This window comes from Dermacentor andersoni, chromosome 9 (assembly GCF_023375885.2).
Source record: "Dermacentor andersoni chromosome 9, qqDerAnde1_hic_scaffold, whole genome shotgun sequence".
Classification (NCBI taxonomy): domain Eukaryota; kingdom Metazoa; phylum Arthropoda; class Arachnida; order Ixodida; family Ixodidae; genus Dermacentor; species Dermacentor andersoni.
In genome coordinates this window covers 15,763,286-15,782,058 of record NC_092822.1, presented here as the reverse complement: position 1 = coordinate 15,782,058, position 18,773 = coordinate 15,763,286, and the positions used below count along the sequence as shown (strand labels likewise).

The 18,773-nt window shown below is 45.9% G+C and overlaps 1 protein-coding gene across 1 annotated transcript; it reads right to left on the bottom strand.

Moving 5' to 3' along the window:
• On the bottom strand, positions 1–16,944 carry LOC129383769 (calcium-activated chloride channel regulator 3A-1-like). Its single transcript, XM_055068549.1, has 6 exons — positions 16,525–16,944; positions 15,600–15,773; positions 6,107–6,234; positions 5,089–5,203; positions 2,598–2,825; positions 1–787 (listed from the first exon to the last, which is right to left on the bottom strand). Exons 1-6 carry the CDS (start codon positions 16,621–16,623, stop codon positions 470–472), a joined length of 1,062 nt encoding a protein of 353 aa, XP_054924524.1. The 5' UTR covers positions 16,624–16,944; the 3' UTR covers positions 1–469.
• Positions 16,945–18,773: the final 1,829 nt, after the last annotated feature.

Genomic DNA, 18,773 nt, shown 5'->3' with positions numbered 1-18,773 from the left:
TCAGGCATCAATGCTGAATCACAGAGGTGCCTTCGTTGTAGAGAATAATTATTCTGGAATTGCTGTTAAAAACATTGGACCAAATTCAGAAAGCTTCTCATTAGTAAATGCTTTTTACCATTGGCCAGCTTCCTTCGCTAATAGTACGCCCAGACTGAGGATGGGGTGGAATTTTCTCTTTTCAACAATTTTAGCGGAACCGCCTTTCTTTTTTTTTTTATGTGTGTGTGTGTGAATGTATGGACAGCTACCGAATTGCGTCACTCCTTCTATGGTTTTCCATTTTATGGCATTTTTTCTATTGATGCGACTGTCGTATCGTATTTATTGACCTTGTACCCTCTTCTCTCTCCAATCTCTTAAGGGCCTGGAGGGTAATTGAATGAATAAATATATAAATATATAGATATAGATAAACAGCAGATCCGAATAACTACTTTTCTCATATATATGTATTTAAACAAATCAGTTATTCAATTACGCATACCGTGTGAGCTCGGGGCACGGGGTCATGTTGGCTCGTCGTGGATGACACGAAGGCAGACTCCATTTCGTCCACGATGTTTCCCTGCAGGTCGCGGAAGGCGAACGCTTTGCCACGCGTCGAAGTGGCCAGACTTTCGAGTCTGTGGTCGGCTGTGGCTCCCAGAGCCAGCGTGCTGACCACGACTTTCGAGGCGACAATCCGGGGCAGCAATTTGACAATATGCGGGCTTCTGTTCTCCTCCCCGTCACTCATGAGCAGGATTGTGGCGCCCTCTGGCGTCTCATTGGCGGTCGTCAGTAGCTGAAAATAACGACGAGCATGCGTTAATGCAAACTCCACTGGAACATCTGAACTGACAGCATGCTTGTTTAGGTGGGCTTGTTGGGGCACTTTCAGTTTATAAATATACAGGGACCTGGAGCACGGACGAAGGAAGAAGACCGGACGAGTGCTGTACTGGTCAACAAGATTTATTTTATGGTGGCCGCTTATATGAAGGATCCACTGAAATCGAGGCAATATTTAAAGACAGGAATCTAGAAAGTACATTTCACTCCCTTGCAGAACCGCCGATCTGTCACGGATACACATTTGTCCTTTTTTCTTGATATAAAACGCTTCTACCAGCCTTCGAGCTGTTTTATCGCAACTATACTCAGTGCACTTTGCACTCACATAATCTTGGCTCATAAGCAATGCGTGCTTCTTTCGAGCAAACTTCCGAAGTAGGTTTCCGGCTTTGCGACTGACAATGTCAACTCCACTGAGCAGAAATAAAAGCCTCAGGGTTGAGATAACAGCTGTGTTCCGATTATTTTCTTTTCGCGCCGTCATTGGTCCGAGCTGTACTCCGCCTGCGTTAATACCAAGACCGGCCGGTCGTGAACAAAGTATGATAAGAACAAAAGACAGTCTAGAGTAAGGACTCGCTATGTTAAACTAACATAGTTTATTTAAAGCAGAAAAATATAATTGAATGCTCACTAGTAGTTCCAATAAAGCAACTCAATCTAAGTGATGTAGCCGTCTAAATCCCGCTTCCTTTCAGGGGTACCTCTTTGAACTTCCCTGCAGGTCTAGCTTCGCAATAACTACAGCACACAACTACAAGTTTTCTCAAAATTGTCAATCTGAAGTGTGGTTGTGTGTTCCATCGGTCGTTCATGGGTCAACATGGTCAGCGTAAAAATGCAGTTTCTGTCTACACACACGGGCCACGGAGCAAAGGGCAGCTTGAAGGAGGCCTGGCATCACTTACGCCCACTAAGAGAACCAGTTTTGTAATTGAAGAATAGTGGAATAGAGTGTAGTTACGGAGTCTATTGCAATGAAGGACAGCGCCAATACATAGAGTACGAAGGGCACCTTGAAACACCTTTCAGCGTGTCTTGCCTGAGCTTCGTACGACGGTCAAAGGTTTGGCCTTTGCACAATTTTGACTGAGTAAGATGACCAAATATCCCCCCCTCACATCCACGCACACTCACGCACACAAGCACGCAAGCACGCGCACACGCACGCAAATACACAAACACAAACAAAATGGAAGACTGTCGATTGGCGGTGTCATATACAGGTTGTCCCAGCTAACTTTAGCCAGAGTCTAAAAATGTGCAAATGCCGCTTAGCTGGGAAAAACCTAGGTAATGTTGTTTACCGTCGCTTGGAGATACTCAAACAATTTTGTTTGTATTGCGCCTAATTAGACAATTAGCCCTAATTATTTAATCAGCTTCTCACACACTATAGTTAGATGAAAGTGTCAAAGAGCAAATCGTAGAGCGACATGAAAAACTCCCGATACAGCTTTCTATTGCTCAATACGTGCTACATAAAAGTGTTTTTCCGAGCGTGAAAGAAGCCCGTAAATGCACGCAAGATTGCCGCGGGACTGGCCCCTCAAGGCACTTTGCGTGTATTCGCGGGCTTCTTTCACGCTCGAGAAAACACTCGATGAACGCAGTTCGGGAGAACCTTCCTTGAAGCAGGGTCAACAGCTCGGCGCAGCCTAGTTATCACCCCTCCTCCCCCCCCCAATACCTGTCCGTACTTACTCTCTCGCATGCACATACGTCAATCAAGCTGTACGTTTACCAAAATGTCAAAATACCTCTAGGGCCCTCTCGAGGCCACATCCGATGCAGGTATATCCTTTTGGTTTCAATCCGCGTGTGGCGTTCAGGAACCCAGTTCTTGTGTTTACGTTCACTGGCATCAGAGTGCGCACCACTTTGGCGCGGTAACTGAACTCGATGATGGCCAGTCGACGCGAGCCGTCTTTGATGTCGCCAATGTAGCGTGTCGCAGCTTCCTTAAGAAAGTCTAGTCGTCTGTACTCCTGCATTGCAACAGTACGCACTCGAGTAGCGAGTTGGAGCATGACCATCTCTACAGCACGCGACACAGAGAGAGAGACAGAGAGAAATGAACAAGGATAAATGAAAGGCAGGGAGGTTAACCAGAACTGAACCTGGTTGGCTACTCTGCAATGTTTAAAAGTTTATTTACGTAATTCACGTTAAAAACGTTTAACAGCCTTTGGGGCTTATCTTGTCACCAAACAATATTTGTCATGTACTATACGTGCACTTTCTTTAACAGCGTGCGCTTGCTGTCTCAGTTCCACGGCAACGGAACGCCATGTGTCACGGTTACGGCAAGCACACAGTTTTCGCCGTAGCCGTGACAGATGGCGCTACCGTTCAGTTACAGCGGAATCGAGATATTTTGTGTAACGCATAGCTGCAGACGGTGCACGCATAAAATTTATAATGGACGAAACGAGTGGATAAATCACGCAAACGTGGTAATATAACTAAACTCAAAGGAAAATGTCACCTGTGCAAAATTTCAGTGCGAACTGGCGAGAGGTTTAGTTTGAAGAGTCGTATGAGCCCTCGCCCCTACCCCCCCCCCCCCTTCTTATTTATTCAAACATCAGTACATATAGAGTTTAAGCAAAACAATGAAGGTTGGTACAAAAATCAATAACAGAAAATTATTAATGCAAAGTTAAAGCCTGAATTCAATTAGAGAATTCCATTCTGCTATATTAAGGATCATGAAGGTAGTGGCACTTACTTCAGTAGCATTATAAACTCACCCATTGTGTTCTACTTTATAAATGAACAGTGAACGACGCCCTCGTTGCCTTTCGCATCGCTTTGTTGACATCTTTGAAGAGATAAAATGTTCAAGTCATTATTATTTGACAGTAAAATTGAGTGGCCTGAAGCATGAATGGACAAGCTGCCACAGAAATTACAAGTCGAAACAACTGCGAAGTTCGAATGTGTAACTTCACTAAGTTTAAAACCCAGTTTTAAGCATTCTTGACAAATCCGTAAGCTGGTTCAGTACGCGATATCAAGAACAAATAGACGTTTATTAGTGCATTGCGTCTTGGTATCAACTACTCGTTGCCCAATGTTATCGTGCTTTGCTATGACATTTGCTTTGCAGCTGTGGCGGCACAAACTCAGCTGAAGGTGGTTGCCAGACTGGTAATAACCCACAATTCCATATTATAACTGAAGACCGTGCTGGCTGACCCATGGAAGTACGTGTTCTTTGCTTTTCTAAAGTTCCCTAATAAATAATTTTTTGTACAACACATAAACTCTTTCAGATTCTACACACACTTACCGAAAAGTGTACGAGTCACTCTCACTAATCGTTCCAAATTTCGAACTGTAGAACTAGGTTAAAGACCATGAGGCATACTGCATAAAACTTTTCCTCGAATACAAAAGCTTCCTTACAACAGATGATATATACTACCAATCTTGCAAGGTTAAGTTAGATACACGTTGTTGTGTAGAGTTATGGGATGTGTTGTGCAATTCGTCAGTTGACTCCGTCAGAAGAACTGTGAACTGTGCGTTTTATTACACAATTTTATGTGCTTCTATTTATTTATTTATCTATTTATTTATTTATTTATTTATTTATTTATTTATTTATTTATTTTCCTAAAAATACCCCTGTTGCGGATTTTTACACGAGGAATGGTTAACCCTACATAGAAACAATTCAACAGGAAAGAACCACTAAATGTAAGAACGCCAAATTATGAATAACAAATACAAACAAGTAGTATATACAACACATCTAGCAGTAAAATAAATAAATGTAGATATGAGTAATAATTAGCGCATTCAAAAAATGTTAGTTCACTTGATGTATACATATAAAGCTTTCAATGCAGCGTCTTACAATTTTATATATTATTATGGTTTATATATCGAACTGTGAATATTTGTGCATGTTTATCGCGTGCTCCTAAGTATCTTCAGTGGCTTCGTGGACTCGTCTGCAGAAATTTGCATGTGTTCCCGCTCTTTGAATATATTTAGTGTTTCTCGGTGTTTACTGTGATTATGTTTTGTATGGAATGTGAAGCGGCGTAGCTGGTTTTACTCAAGGCGCCAACCTGTCCTTTCAATTAATGTTATTGAAAGAAACCAGATATGTGTATTTTGTGGTGCTGGCGAGTAATCTGCATCTATAGAAGGAGGAGAAGGAACAATGCAAGGAAACACAGCAGGGTTAGTCGGTGAAACTTCCATACAGCCCTCAAAAGAATGCACAATTGTACTCACCTTCATGCTGCCCGAAACGTCCAGCACAAGGACGACGCGCGGCGCCAGGTCTTCCTTTTGCTGAGCTTCTTCGTAGGCCACGTGGATGGACTTCGACGGATCTGATGCGGAAAGTCTTGTATAAGCGGAAAAGAAAGGAGGATTATCAAACTAGGGTTTCACTGTTGCCATCACATTTTACATCACATTTACAGTTTACTAGCTTTAGCACTCATCTAGGTTACGCCGATTCACCTTAGCTGCCCGACCATTGCGTGATAAATAATTTAGTATTCTTTCATCGAAGCCAGTCGAAGAATCCGTTGAGTATAACGTGGTATCTACATGTATATTGTCGGTGTGCTTTAGAGATGCCCATGAGTCGACATTACATGTCAGGTTTTGGGTACGAATTTAATTTTCTTTTTAGTGCGAAGAACATCGGTTCCGCTTACTGGCCCCACATTTTCGGTAAGTGTACAGGGGAACGATAGGCCTGTTTGCTGGTACAGCAATATATATACGCGCTTACCTGTAACACCATAGAAATGTCGGTTCACAGACCGAAACTCTTGGGCAATAAAGCAAAGGTTATCGCGAAGTTGTGGCAGTTAGTTATGTTCACACCATACTAGTGTGTATATATATATATATATGGTCATGACCATATAAAGCCAACCAATGGACAATAAAGACAAGGATAGCATGGGTAAAATAGCTGTGGATGAAATTGAACTGTAGAAAATAATAAAGAAAAGGGAAATAAAGGTGGACGACAGGATAGCTTTCATGCTAAATGTGGGAGGGTTGGCGCAGAAAGGTACGATTTATTTATTTATTTATTTATTTATTTATTTATTTATTTATTTATTTATTTATTTAGAGAATTGATCAAAGAGAACATTTACAATATTTGGCGCCATATGAATCTTACCGACGGTATAAGCTATATTTAATAAAAGTGAACAAAGGTGGACAGACATAAAGGTTATTAAGCAGAAGCGGCTCGACGCAGCCGCCAGGGGGGAAAATCGCTTACTTCTGAAAGTCCGCGTTTCCACTGATAACTTTCCAGGTGGATTGTTGCTTGCAGAGGTCGTTCTGCTTGCTTGGGGCGAATGGGTTGTGGGCGTTGGGCCCATCTCTATCGTCGCAGAATTGGCTCACCTGTCAAAGGACAGATGTAGTATTGAATACATAACGCGGCATACGTCTTCATCAGCGCTCACATTATTTTGTTTTGCCTAAAGAATGCCACCTTCGCATGCGCGCAACTTATCTGTTAAGAACAGGTCATCTTACAGCGACAGCTATGCAAGCAATCTAGTTGTTTGTTGTCATTCAAGGTTATAACGTAAGAGGAAGGTTTAGCTTGGAGCGCCCTATCAAAATACGTGGAAACGGAGAAATAATTTTTCCGGCAACCAAAATTTATCCCGACACCTATGCCACTACTTCTTGCAGGCACTGCAATGACATCGCTAGCCTAGACCATATGCTCTGGCGTTGCCCCTCGTTACGAGGCACAGAACAGATCAATGAGGACAAGTGGTTCTCCGCTATCAAGAGCCCCGATGCCGGGGCGCAACTATGGGCTGTCCAGAGGGCCCACGATGCGGCGGTCGGGCAAGGCCTGACTGTCCCAACGTGGGAGTGGCCCGCAGCGCGCTGAGTCGCGTACCTCAGGACCTTATTAAAGTTTTGCATCCATCCATCCATCCATCCGACAACCAATGTACTCAGTTTGATTGGGTTTGCTGTACTTCAAAGAGAAGGTTAAATTATGGTGACTGTTGGTGGCAGATTATTTACTTAGGCCGTCGATTTTCTACTAAGAATTGTTGAAAACTGCATGATTTCAAAAACGAAACAATCAGGTTTAGTACTCTGTAACTCAGCAATAAAAAACATGGGTTTGTAAACTGTGCCTAATAATGCATCTAAAGCGGACAAAATTTATACGTTATACGCCTCTGGAATATACCACTAATTTGTGAGTAGGACTTTTTCAATTCCCCTGTAAACATTCTAACAAATGCACATAAGCCCTACGTGCATATATCAGATATGTCTTATTTAGGTGCCGTAGCAGAAGCTGTTTACCGAAGTGCGATATCTGTTTTTGGGGCAGCGTTACGTACTGGTAAACTTCTTGTTACTGTTTTACTAAAATTGCGGATTTTCGGAAATTTTTGTAAAAGATAGCAAGTTATGAATAACAAGTTTGGTATCTACGGTCCTTAGAAACCAAATTTATCTCTGAAATGAAACAAATTTCATTCAAATTGATCCATCGGTTGTCCTGGAAGAGCATTTCTTCGTTTTAGATGTATTTCAGTAGGCGGCCGGCATCGGAGTTATCCCCTAGCTAAAGGTTCCTCTTTAACCTATAGAAAGCAGTGGAGACACTGCGCTTTTTAACAATTCCGTTAATTCGTCAATGCGCTTAAAAAGACATTAAAGAGAAATATTAAGTCAACGTTGAGTGTTAAAATACCACTCCAGAAACACCGCAGCGCTTGTTTCGTGCCGGGAAAAGATCTAGCTTAAGAGGAAGCTTTAGCTCGGGTGTTCCTATCTAAATACATGTAAAAGGAGAATTCGTTTTTCTCGACAAACACTGCCCTGTTACGTTTCGCCTACAACGCGCGGTAATGCCGGCGCGGATGCAACGGACGCCGGGGCTTTGTTCAAAGCGGCGGACATTTTGGCCCGTCCGACGCCGCCGCGACGCCTACCCGCCAAGCGTGTCCAGGCGTGTTTCAGTGCCACGTGTCTTCGTGTGTGCGTGTGTGTGTGCCCTCGCTTGTCAAAGCGCGGCAGCCGGGGAGCGGAGTTCCCCGAATGAGGAGCCTGGAGGTCTCTCGGCTCAACCGTTCGCGCCGTCGTGTGGGCGGTTGGCGATGCGTCACTACACTCGGTTCAGCAGGTCTCTCGGCCCGACAGTTCGCGCCGTCGTGGGCTCCTGCTGCGCCGTCCCGTGACCTTCATCCCGTGACCTTCCCTCCTTCCCTTTTGGACCGCGACGCCAGGAGTATAAGAGCAGCTGCCCCCGGACGCCAGAGGAGAGGCTCCGATTTGTACTGTTGAGTTACGTGCTCTCCCGTCTCTCCACTTCGGTCGAACTGACCGGCCGCTCTTTTGCTATGTTAGAATAAACAAGTTGTTCTGTTACCAGTCTTCTCATGCTTTGCCGGGACCTTCAGATGCTTCCAGTGCCCCAGGCCGCCAGGCCAACGCTACCCTTGGGGCTTGCGACCCATTGGCAATAACGGGCGTCAGCACCGAGACCCCAAAAACTCGGGCCAGCGGTACGATTCCAACATCTGGTTGCCAGCGGTGAGATCGCGACAACGGAGGCCAGCAGCGAAGAGATGCGGTTGACTGTATGCTGAGCAGCACAACGACCATCCGGGAGCAGCGCAACGAGCCCTGTGTGATGACTGGTTGCCTGCAGCGGAACGACTGCGCTGAAGTCTTGGCTGCGAGGTTTGGTGAGTGCGGGACTTTCTTCTTCTGAGTTTTGCCAGGCTTTTGTTAGTGTTAGAAACAGAGCTGGTAATTGTGGTTGTCGTTGCTGCCGGGTTAGTTTGCGGCAAGACAATAGTAGGCAGTAGAGAAAGCAGCATTCAGAGCAGCCATGGATTTGAAGTCGTTGCGCAAACCGAAATTGCTGGAGCTTGCGAGAGAGTTGGGTCTGGATGTCTCAGACAAACTCAGAAAACCAGAACTGCTAAGGGCTATTCTTGAGTTAGAAGCTGAGGATGACGAGCTGTCGGAATGCCTTGAGACCATTGAGGAGAGGGAGGCGCAAAAAGAGAAACAGGAGCGCGAACTTAAAGAACAAAAAGAGAAACAGGAGCGCGAACTTAAAGAACAAAAAGAGAAACAGGAGCGCGAACTTAAAGAACAGAAAGAGAAAGATGAGCGCGAACGTAAAGAGCAACAAGAGAAAGAAAGAGAGCGCGACCGTCAACACGCTTTGGAAATGAAGCGTCTCGAGTTAGAGATGGAACGCGCTCGTAATGGAAGTCAGGCACACGGTGCAGGAGAACGAGTATTGTTCAAAATGACTGACCTGATGCGGCCGTTTAAGCTTGGAGAGGACATTGGTTTGTTCCTGGTTAACTTTGAGCGAACGTGCGAGAAGCAGGGGTTCTCTCGGGAAACGTGGCCACAGCGCTTGCTCACTTTGCTACCCGGCGAGGCGGCCGACGTAGTCGCTCGCTTGGAGAGAGAGGAGGCAGAGGATTTCGACAAAGTGAAATCGAGTCTGCTAAAAAAATACCGGCTGTCAGCGGAGGCGTTCCGTCGGAAGTTTCGGGAAACTGAGAAAGGCAGAAGTGAGTCATATACAGAGTTTGCGTACAGGCTTATGTCAAACATGCAGGAGTGGCTCAAAGAAGAGAAAGCGTTTGGTGACCACGAGAAAGTTCTGCAGTGTTTCGGGCTAGAACAGTTTTATAGTCGGTTACCTGAGAACGTGCGGTACTGGGTCTTGGATAGGCCAGACGTTAGTACGGTGGCTAGAGCCGCTGAGTTAGCCGAGGAGTTTGTGACGCGTCGGGCTCGTGGAGCTAAGGACGGTCAAAAGGGTGCATTTGGCTCTAAGTTTGAGAGGCCGAAGTTCACGCCCATGAGAAAGCGGTTCGAGACGAGGCAAGCGCGCGTGTGTTATACGTGCCAGAAGCCGGGTCACTTTTCGGCGCAGTGTCCGACCGAACGTGAGGAGACGGCGGCAGCCGAAGCCGAACGCGGAAAGCGGTTCGAGATGAGGCAAGTGCGCGTGTGTTATACGTGCCAGAAGCCGGGACACTTTTCGGCGCAGTGCCCAGAAACAAAACCAAAAGTCGTGTTTTTTTCATTAGGCAGCACTGACGAGAACATGAAGCTTCTCGAGCCTTACATGCGAGACCTCCTCGTGAACGGGAAAGAGTGCCGAGTGCTTCGCGATACCGCAGCTACGATGGATGTCGTTCACCCCTCTTACGTAGAACCCGATATGTTCACGGGCGAGTGCGCATGGATCAAGCAAGCAGTGGAAGCTCATAGCGTGTGTCTGCCGGTAGCAAAAGTGCTTATTGAAGGACCTTTCGGAGCACTTGAGACGGAGGCCGCAGTGTCATCTATGCTGCCCTCCCAGTACCCGTACCTATTTTCGAACAGGTCCGATCACCTCCTGCGCGAGAAGGGGCTTTTGTTTGGTGAGGCTAGCGTTCAGGCCTTAACCAGATCGAAGGTTCGGGAGCTCGCTGCAAAGGCGGTAGTTGCGGGGCCGACGTTGTTGAACGATGAAAAAGGGTCAGAGGCGCAGCAAGCTGGTATTCAGAGCACGCCCGAACGGGATAAAATTGAGCCTGTAGCGTTAAAGGCACCAGATACTGGAGAGGAAAATCCCGATGCGGGAAAGTTAGAAGAGCTTCCGGGACTAGGCTCAGTGACAAACAGGAAAGACGCCGATCAAGTCATTAGTGACTTAATAAGTAAAGCATCGCTGTCGCCTGAGCAGAAAACCGAACTACACCAGCTCTTACAAGAGTTTCAAGGTCTGTTCTCTGAGAGGCCTGGTAGGACTTCTGTCCTTACTCATGACATAGAACTTACCTCCCCAGAGCCAGTACGATCCAAGGCGTACCGGGTGTCACCCCGCCAGAACGATATTATGGAGGCTGAGGTAAAGAAAATGCTACAGCTCGGTGTTATTGAAGCGGGTGAGAGTGATTATACCTCCCCTTTGATTTTAGTTGAGGTACCGGGCAAGGAACCTCGTCCTTGCGTCGACTACCGCAGGCTTAATTCCATCACTAAGGATCAAATTTATCCGATCCCTAACATCGAGGAGCGCCTTGAGAGAGTGAGTAGCGCTCAGTTTATTTCCACCCTAGATCTTGTCAGGGGTTATTGGCAGGTTCCACTTACAGAAGAGGCTAGTAGGTATGCGGCGTTCATTTCACCCATGGGGACATTCCGTCCTAAAGTTTTGAGTTTTGGTTTGAAGAACGCGCCATACTGCTTTTCAAGCCTCATGGATAAAGTGTTGCGGGGACAGCAAGAATTCGCTTTACCGTATCTAGACGACGTAGCGATATTCTCCGCGTCCTGGCCTGAGCATATGGCGCACTTGCGGGCAGTGCTAACCCGCCTGCGCGATGCGGGCTTGACAGTCAAGGCTCCCAAGTGCCAGTTAGCACAAGCCGAGGTTGTCTACCTCGGACACGTGATTGGTCGGGGTCGACGCCGCCCCTCTGAAATAAAAGTGGCCGCTGTGCGAGACTTCCCGCAACCGCGCACGAAGACCGATATTCGGTCGTTCTTAGGTGTCGCCGGCTATTATCAGAGGTACATCCCCAGGTACTCTGATATCGCGGCTCCCCTAACGGATGCTCTAAGAAAGACAGAGCCGCAAACAGTCGTCTGGGATGAGACGAAGGAAAGAGCTTTTAGCGCCCTAAAGAGCGCCCTAACAAGCCAGCCTGTGCTACGATCGCCCGACTACACAAAAGGGTTCGTTGTTCAGTGTGATGCTAGTGAGCGAGGCATGGGCGTTGTACTGTGCCAACGGGAAAATGGAGAAGTAGAACCCCCCGTCCTGTATGCTAGTCGTAAGCTGACGAGTCGTGAGCAGGCGTATAGCGCCACCGAGAAAGAGTGTGCGTGTATCGTGTGGGCCGTTCAGAAATTGTCATGTTACCTAGCTGGCTCGAGGTTTATCATTGAAACGGATCACTGCCCTCTCCAATGGCTGCAGACCATCTCTCCCAAAAATGGCCGCCTCCTGCGCTGGAGCCTCGCTTTGCAACAATATTCCTTTGAGGTGCGTTACAAAAAGGGGAGTCTCAACGGTAACGCCGATGGCTTAAGTCGAAGCCCCTAACGTGGGAATCAGCCTCAAAATTGCTTGTTACTGATGTTTTTCTTCCTGAGGCAGGATTTTTTTTAACTTATTGCATTTGTGTAGTGTTTCAAAGTGATGATGTGCTTTTTAGTGCAATTTTTCCGATTTGTGGACGCGTTCTGAGTGCTGCTAAACTACTGTAAGGAACTAGGCAGCAGTATAAAAGGGGAAAGAGCCTGGCAGGGCTTAGTGAGGGTTGTGCCGTGCTTGCTAACTGAGCGGTTGACTTTTGGCGTGGTTCTAACGCTTGCCGGAAACGAGAACAAAAATGTCAACTCTCCCGAAGTCACTTTGCAGTGTCCTGTGTGCACCTGAACGTGAGAACGAGGCCTTCTCTGTGCGCTGCGCTCAAGAAACGCCAAAGAACGCCCGACTTCGGTTATGAGCATCATCGAGCGACATCCCTCCGGACAGCGGATGCAGTCCCCTGACCATCGGGATCTGCTTCCCCCGGCGGGGCGGTCTGTTACGTTTCGCCTACAACGCGCGGTAATGCCGGCGCGGATGCAACGGACGCCGGGGCTTTGTTCAATGCGGCGGACATTTTGGCCCGTCCGACGCCGCCGCGACGCCTACCCGCCAAGCGTGTCCAGGCGTGTTTCAGTGCCACGTGTCTTCGTGTGTGCGTGTGTGTGTGCCCTCGCTTGTCAAAGCGCGGCAGCCGGGGAGCGGAGTTCCCCGAATGAGGAGCCTGGAGGTCTCTCGGCTCAACCGTTCGCGCCGTCGTGTGGGCGGTTGGCGATGCGTCACTACACTCGGTTCAGCAGGTCTCTCGGCCCGACAGTTCGCGCCGTCGTGGGCTCCTGCTGCGCCGTCCCGTGACCTTCATCCCGTGACCTTCCCTCCTTCCCTTTTGGACCGCGACGCCGGGAGTATAAGAGCAGCTGCCCCCGGACGCCAGAGGAGAGGCTCCGATTTGTACTGTTGAGTTACGTGCTCTCCCGTCTCTCCACTTCGGTCGAACTGACCGGCCGCTCTTTTGCTATGTTAGAATAAACAAGTTGTTCTGTTACCAGTCTTCTCATGCTTTGCCGGGACCTTCAGATGCTTCCAGTGCCCCAGGCCGCCAGGCCAACGCTACCCTTGGGGCTTGCGACCCATTGGCAATAACGGGCGTCAGCACCGAGACCCCAAAAACTCGTGCCAGCGGTACGGTTACAACAGCCCGAAATTTGGCGAAGTTCATTGCATTTAAGAGTAAACCTTAAATCTAGTGACGGTTGGTTTCGAATTTTTTATTAATATCGTCAATTTTTTATTAAAGATTGGCGAAAACCGAAAATTTTCAAAAAACGATACTATCAAGTTTACAGCTCCGCAACTCAACTAGAAAAAATGACAATACAATTCTGTAAATTGCATCTAATAGTACATCTAAAGCTGACAAAATTGATGTAACACGGAAATACAGCTTTTCAACAACCATTGTAAAGAACGAAACAAATTCACGTAATATGAAAAATGACATATCAAAATTGTCCGCTTTCAATAATCTAATGGATCCCGTTGACAGAACCACGATATCTCTTCTTGATGCAGAGCTATGAATTTGTAAACTTCGTGCTTCTATTTTTTTCGAGCTTTCGAGTTTTAGAAAATTTTTGTAACAATATACAGGCCGTAAATCTAAGTTCCGCTTCCAACAGTCACTAGAATTTAACTTTCTCTCTAAAATGCAACAAATTTCATTGAAATCGGTCCAGGGGTTATTTCAGAAAGACGTCTTTTTTTTAATTTTACATGTATTTAAATGGGCCGCGTCGGAGTTGGGCCCGCGCTAAAGCTTCCCCTTCAGAGAAAATCGCGTCTGAAATGTCCGAATACCTTTATCGCTATTCAAATATTCCCCCTCCCTGCTGGGGAGTGGTGACGTTGCATACACCATCACCGCCATTTACTGTCGTCGGTGAGTAAAATGCCACCCCACAGATGGCGCTGCGGTTCCTTTCGCAAAACGAAACGCACGGCTATGGAGAAACCGAGCCAAGACAGAGCCTTGGATTCACCACGGCAGCTGCTCTTGGTCAAATGGCGTGGACCGTTCGGCCATTGTGCGACATCACGTGGACGTAGAATTGTCTGTTACTTGCAGTTTGTGTGAGTTTCACGAACCAACAAAACCAGTACACACTACGCGATGACGAAGCTACTGAAACACGAAAGTGCAGGTGGCACAGAGTCGAGCAAAAACGAAAACTTTCGACCGCCCGCGTTGTTGTCAAGAGTACCGTCAGTGAGCTCTTCATAAGTATCCTACAGAACTCGACAAGTACCATTTTATAATGTGATTCAATTATCTTTTGATTACGACTGGTTGTGTACTAGAGACAGAATTATAACGAGGAGTACCTACGTCATCGAGCCCGGTGGAGTCTCAAGTATTGCCCTGTATTTAACTCAGTTTCTCGATTACTAAGGCTGTGTTGGTGATAATATTGAGCCTTAGACGTTCTCTAGCATTATTCTATTACTTTATCTGACTTAAAATTTGCTTCTAGTGTCAGTCGCAGAACTATGTTTTAAGACTATCCAACCGGGCATTACAACGGCGCACAAATAATTTGTGTCTTTCATGCCACTTATTTAATCATTTCTGTCAGCCCTGCAAGCATCGATGAATATCTCCCTATACTTAAACTAACGTTTTCCTCATTGCATCAATGCTTGGTCTACTTGGCGAGTTACCCCTTGTGGAAGCGTGTAAGTAAATAACTCGGACAAGGACGATCAGAGAGGAACGAAATTGTAAAGCTGAAGCGCAAACTATACAAGCTTACGCTTCACCTGAGATGACAGCTTTGCGCTCTACGGCTTGTTATATCGAAGTGCTCAAAAGCAATATTTACGTTGACGAGTGCAGCATGTATACACCTGAAGGCCACAGAATTTTCATGTAAGTTCGTCAGAGCAAGGCAAGGAAAAAGGAATGCAACTATACGTTCTAATGTGGAACATTTACACTGAATAACTTAGGCTACGCCCCCCTTCAAAAAATGTTAGTAAGAAACTAACCGCAGCAGGTAGGTGCCGTTCAAAGGACATTACTAACTTTTTACGAGCTATTTACTTACGTATGCATGCATAGAGGGCAAGTTAGTAACGGTTACTACCGCGTCTTGCTCGATGTCTATCATGCTGTGTAGTGGCAACGACAGAACAAAATTTAGATTAACAGCATCCTTCTATCATATCTTCGAGTTAATGGTTGCACAGAGTAGATCATAAGAGTATTATAAACAGCTTTTTTATCTTATTAAAATGCATAAATTTTCACCCATACGACCTATAGTCTTAAATGTGCGGCATTAAATAATAAGCTTTGCTATTCCACCTTTATTAACGGCAGTTCCTAGCAACGTAGGAATATTATGACAAACAGTTATCAACGTACATTTACTAACTATTAGTTAGTAACAATATTTTTTTTCTGAGAGGGCATAATAATTCCTGCAGATTAAATTTGACCACCAGGGTTTCTTTAACTGGCGCCTATACCTAAGCGCACTGGGGTTGTAATAATACCCGTGCATTCGAATGCGATGGTCGCGGATGGGTACCGAGCCCGCGGCCTAGTGCTCCGCTGTACCCTCTGAGAAGGTCCTAGCCATTGTACATAACAGTCAAGGGCGGCTCTCACGTTGGCCAGGTATGGCATGAACATGATGGATGACTCGACGGGATTCCAGCTTGGTTGCTGCAAAGTGATCACACAGCCTTTGGCAAAACGACACTTGTCTTCGATTTCACACTTTCCTCCGTCGGCTCTCCTTGCGGTGAAGACAATCCTGCTCGAGCAAGCGTTAAGCTTCACCTGCGAAGACAAGTGTAGCGCGCAATCATGATCGCACAGTGAGGACAATGAATTTATGAACAGCTAACGCATATCACCAAATCAGGGTTTAGTGTGCTTTCTTTTTATTTTGTTTTGTGCTAACAGCGGGGCAGGCAGTTTTGTAGTCAGTGCTCACAGAAGTACAACTCCCAACGATAGGCGAAGCATACAATGCATTTACCACAAAATAGCTTCTTAAGTGACTACTATTCTTGAATATTACAACTATGGTAGACGAGACAAAATTATATGGTTATATTTGTTTTCTGGCCACATTTCAAAACAGTGGCGTACATCAAAATTTACGGTATAATGGTCAATAGATCGTCGATTAAATATTTGTACGAGTAGTTGTTTAAATTAACGACTATAAAGGCAACGTTTTATATGCAGAACGTTTTATATGTTTATATGTTTTATGTATATAAAAGTCGACTTGCACTCAAAGCATGACCGTTTGCTCGAAATTCTCTGACTAGCCCCAATTTCGAGACAACACAAATCCAAACTACACCATCAAATGCAGTGTTGTTCCAGTTAACACTTGTTTTTCTTCTGTTGTCTGTGCACAGACATGATAACTGGAGCTGCCGTGTATTTCAGTGCAAACTACTATTACTACTACTACTACTACTACTACTACTACTACTACTACTACTACGCCTGCAGTGCTGGGAAGTGCTCTGGAAGATTCGGCGATCTACGCCCACATGCGTTCGCCGCTCCTCACCTTTCCACGGTCGCAGTAAGTGAGTGGATACCGGCTGTCGTCAGCGTTGCCGTACTCGTCGAAAACACCGTAACGGTAGTGGGCCCACTCGTGCACCATCACGTACGCTGCGAGCCAGGATCACGTCGTGAAATGCTTGCCTGTCTTTTCACACCGCGTTTATATGCAAATTACTTCCAATAACCTCTAGAGAGTCAGATAATAGAATCTCAATGTTATGAGTTAGTTGAATCGATCACTCACTCAATCAATCAATCATACCGCCACTCTGAGTTAAAAAAAAAAATATTATTCCACCGACTAATCACCACCCAATTCCGATTTAGGCGCAAATGTCTTGAACAGAAGAAAGCCCCGAATTCCAAGCAAATCAAAATACCAATTTTATGAACAATGATACTGTAAATATGTTTCTTTAATTTAAAGAAGTATGTCATAACTGTCTTGTCGTGTTCACTGGCGTTCCAGCTGTTAATTCCAAAGAAGACTCGGTCAAGCACTCATCGGGGGTATTTGAAGTAGCGATAACGTCGAGGGACGCTATCGTTGCCAATGTCAACTCGTTTAACACTGCGTTAACTTCTGCGCGGAAGTTCCGTGGGTTCCTAATGACGCAGGGTGCCTATAGCACCTTGGTAGTGGCTTCAAGGTTTTATTTACCATTAACGAAGACATAGGGTGTAACATCTGAAGCATCTCACACGAGGCTCCGGATTAATTTAACCTAACCGGATCTCTTCAAACCTGCAACCGCTACACGGTACATACCAGCGCACCGTTATTTTCACATGCCGCACTCATCGAATCGAAATGCTGTTGCTACTGTAGGGAATCGCACTTGCCAGCTCTTGCTCAGTAGCCCAGCAATTAACGAACGCCAAGCGCTCGGCTGCTGTTTACCGCGGTGGCTGCAACGGCCCTTTCCCCCGTAATTCCATTACTACCGTCTCTTAAGTAAGAAACGAGTAGCTAAATAAGAATAAATTATTGCCCTGCAACGTCTGCCGTATCACATATGCTGCGCTGAGTGTGATGCCTTGTAAATTTCGACTTGAGCACGGGAAATTTACCTTTCAGCCTATGATAACGTTCTTGATATGCTGGAGCGAAATTTCAGTTGAGGACAGCTTATGAAACCAAAGCCAAATATAATTAATGGCTATAGCAACTAAAATATTTCTCAAACAACATTTCATTGTTCGTGTTTTCTATAAAGGTGTCATCGGTGGCCAGAAGTAAAAGTGACCAAGTTTTACTTTTCCTTAATGTGTCTTTTGGCATTACAGGGTTAATCTACTAAATAGGCGGAAATGGCGCTTGCCTGCGTTCTCTAATTTCTCTGCCGTCGAGTTGCCAATGGCGGCCAGAAACGCGGGCGTTACTTGAATGAAGTCTCCAGGTTCTCCGCAGCGTCTCTTCTGCACGGTGAACGGCCTGTCCCCGTGCAGCGCGGTGGGCTGGTCGACGCGCACGTCGCTCCTGTCGAAGAAGCCGGACGACAGGGCACGGGCGCTGCCTCTCTTCGGCCAAGTCTTGGGAACCTCGATGGTCACGTGCTTGAAGTAGACGCGCCCATTGGTGGCCTTGTGCAGGAACTCGGACGAAGACCGGAACAGAGCCTGTCGGTTTTTTCGCCATATATATATATATATATATATATATATATATATACATCGGCGAGTTAGCAAGTTACCATCATTGCTTGTGGCATGGAAAGCTGACAGAGACAAACAAACACGAGACGAGCGCTGTATTTTTGTCTGAGGCGCTTTCCACAATTCTTGCTCTCCAACTGATCCTGCCACTCTTGAAGCGGGACCTCGGACACAACTCTCATTCCCCTGTTTGGACATAAATTAATGTGAAGTTGATCTCATTGCGGCAACGATCTCAGAAATTTGAACTATATTTACTAAATGAAAAAAAGGAACTACCACACTCGCATAGTGACGTTAGTGTATATTGATTTAGGTACTGAAATGCGTTTAAGACTCATGTACTGCCAGCTTCTGACTTCTTTTTCCGAATTACCGTTACTTAATTTGGCTTGCGGTGTTGCACGAATTCACTAAAGAGAAGAAATAAATGTCTTATTGCAAGAATAATAAAAGACACACGAACCAGTACTGCCGAAGCTACAACGCTCTTGGCCTGAGGCTGACATTCTAAACTCAACAAAACCACATACTGGTTCAGGCGTGTCACTCATTATTTCTAAACTTCTAAACTGTAACTTCTAAAAAACTGTA

Bases quoted from the DNA above. Each gene is read 5' to 3' on its own strand.
- LOC129383769 (XM_055068549.1), bottom strand. From the start codon at position 16,623: ATGGTGCACGAGTGGGCCCACTACCGTTACGGTGTTTTCGACGAGTAC. The intron at 15,774-16,524 runs GTGAGGAGCGGC...TTGTCTTCGCAG, and splicing joins CTTACTGCGACCGTGGAAAG to GTGAAGCTTAACGCTTGCTC. The intron at 2,826-5,088 runs GTGAGTACAATT...GTTGCAATGCAG, and splicing joins ACGTTTCGGGCAGCATGAAG to GAGTACAGACGACTAGACTT.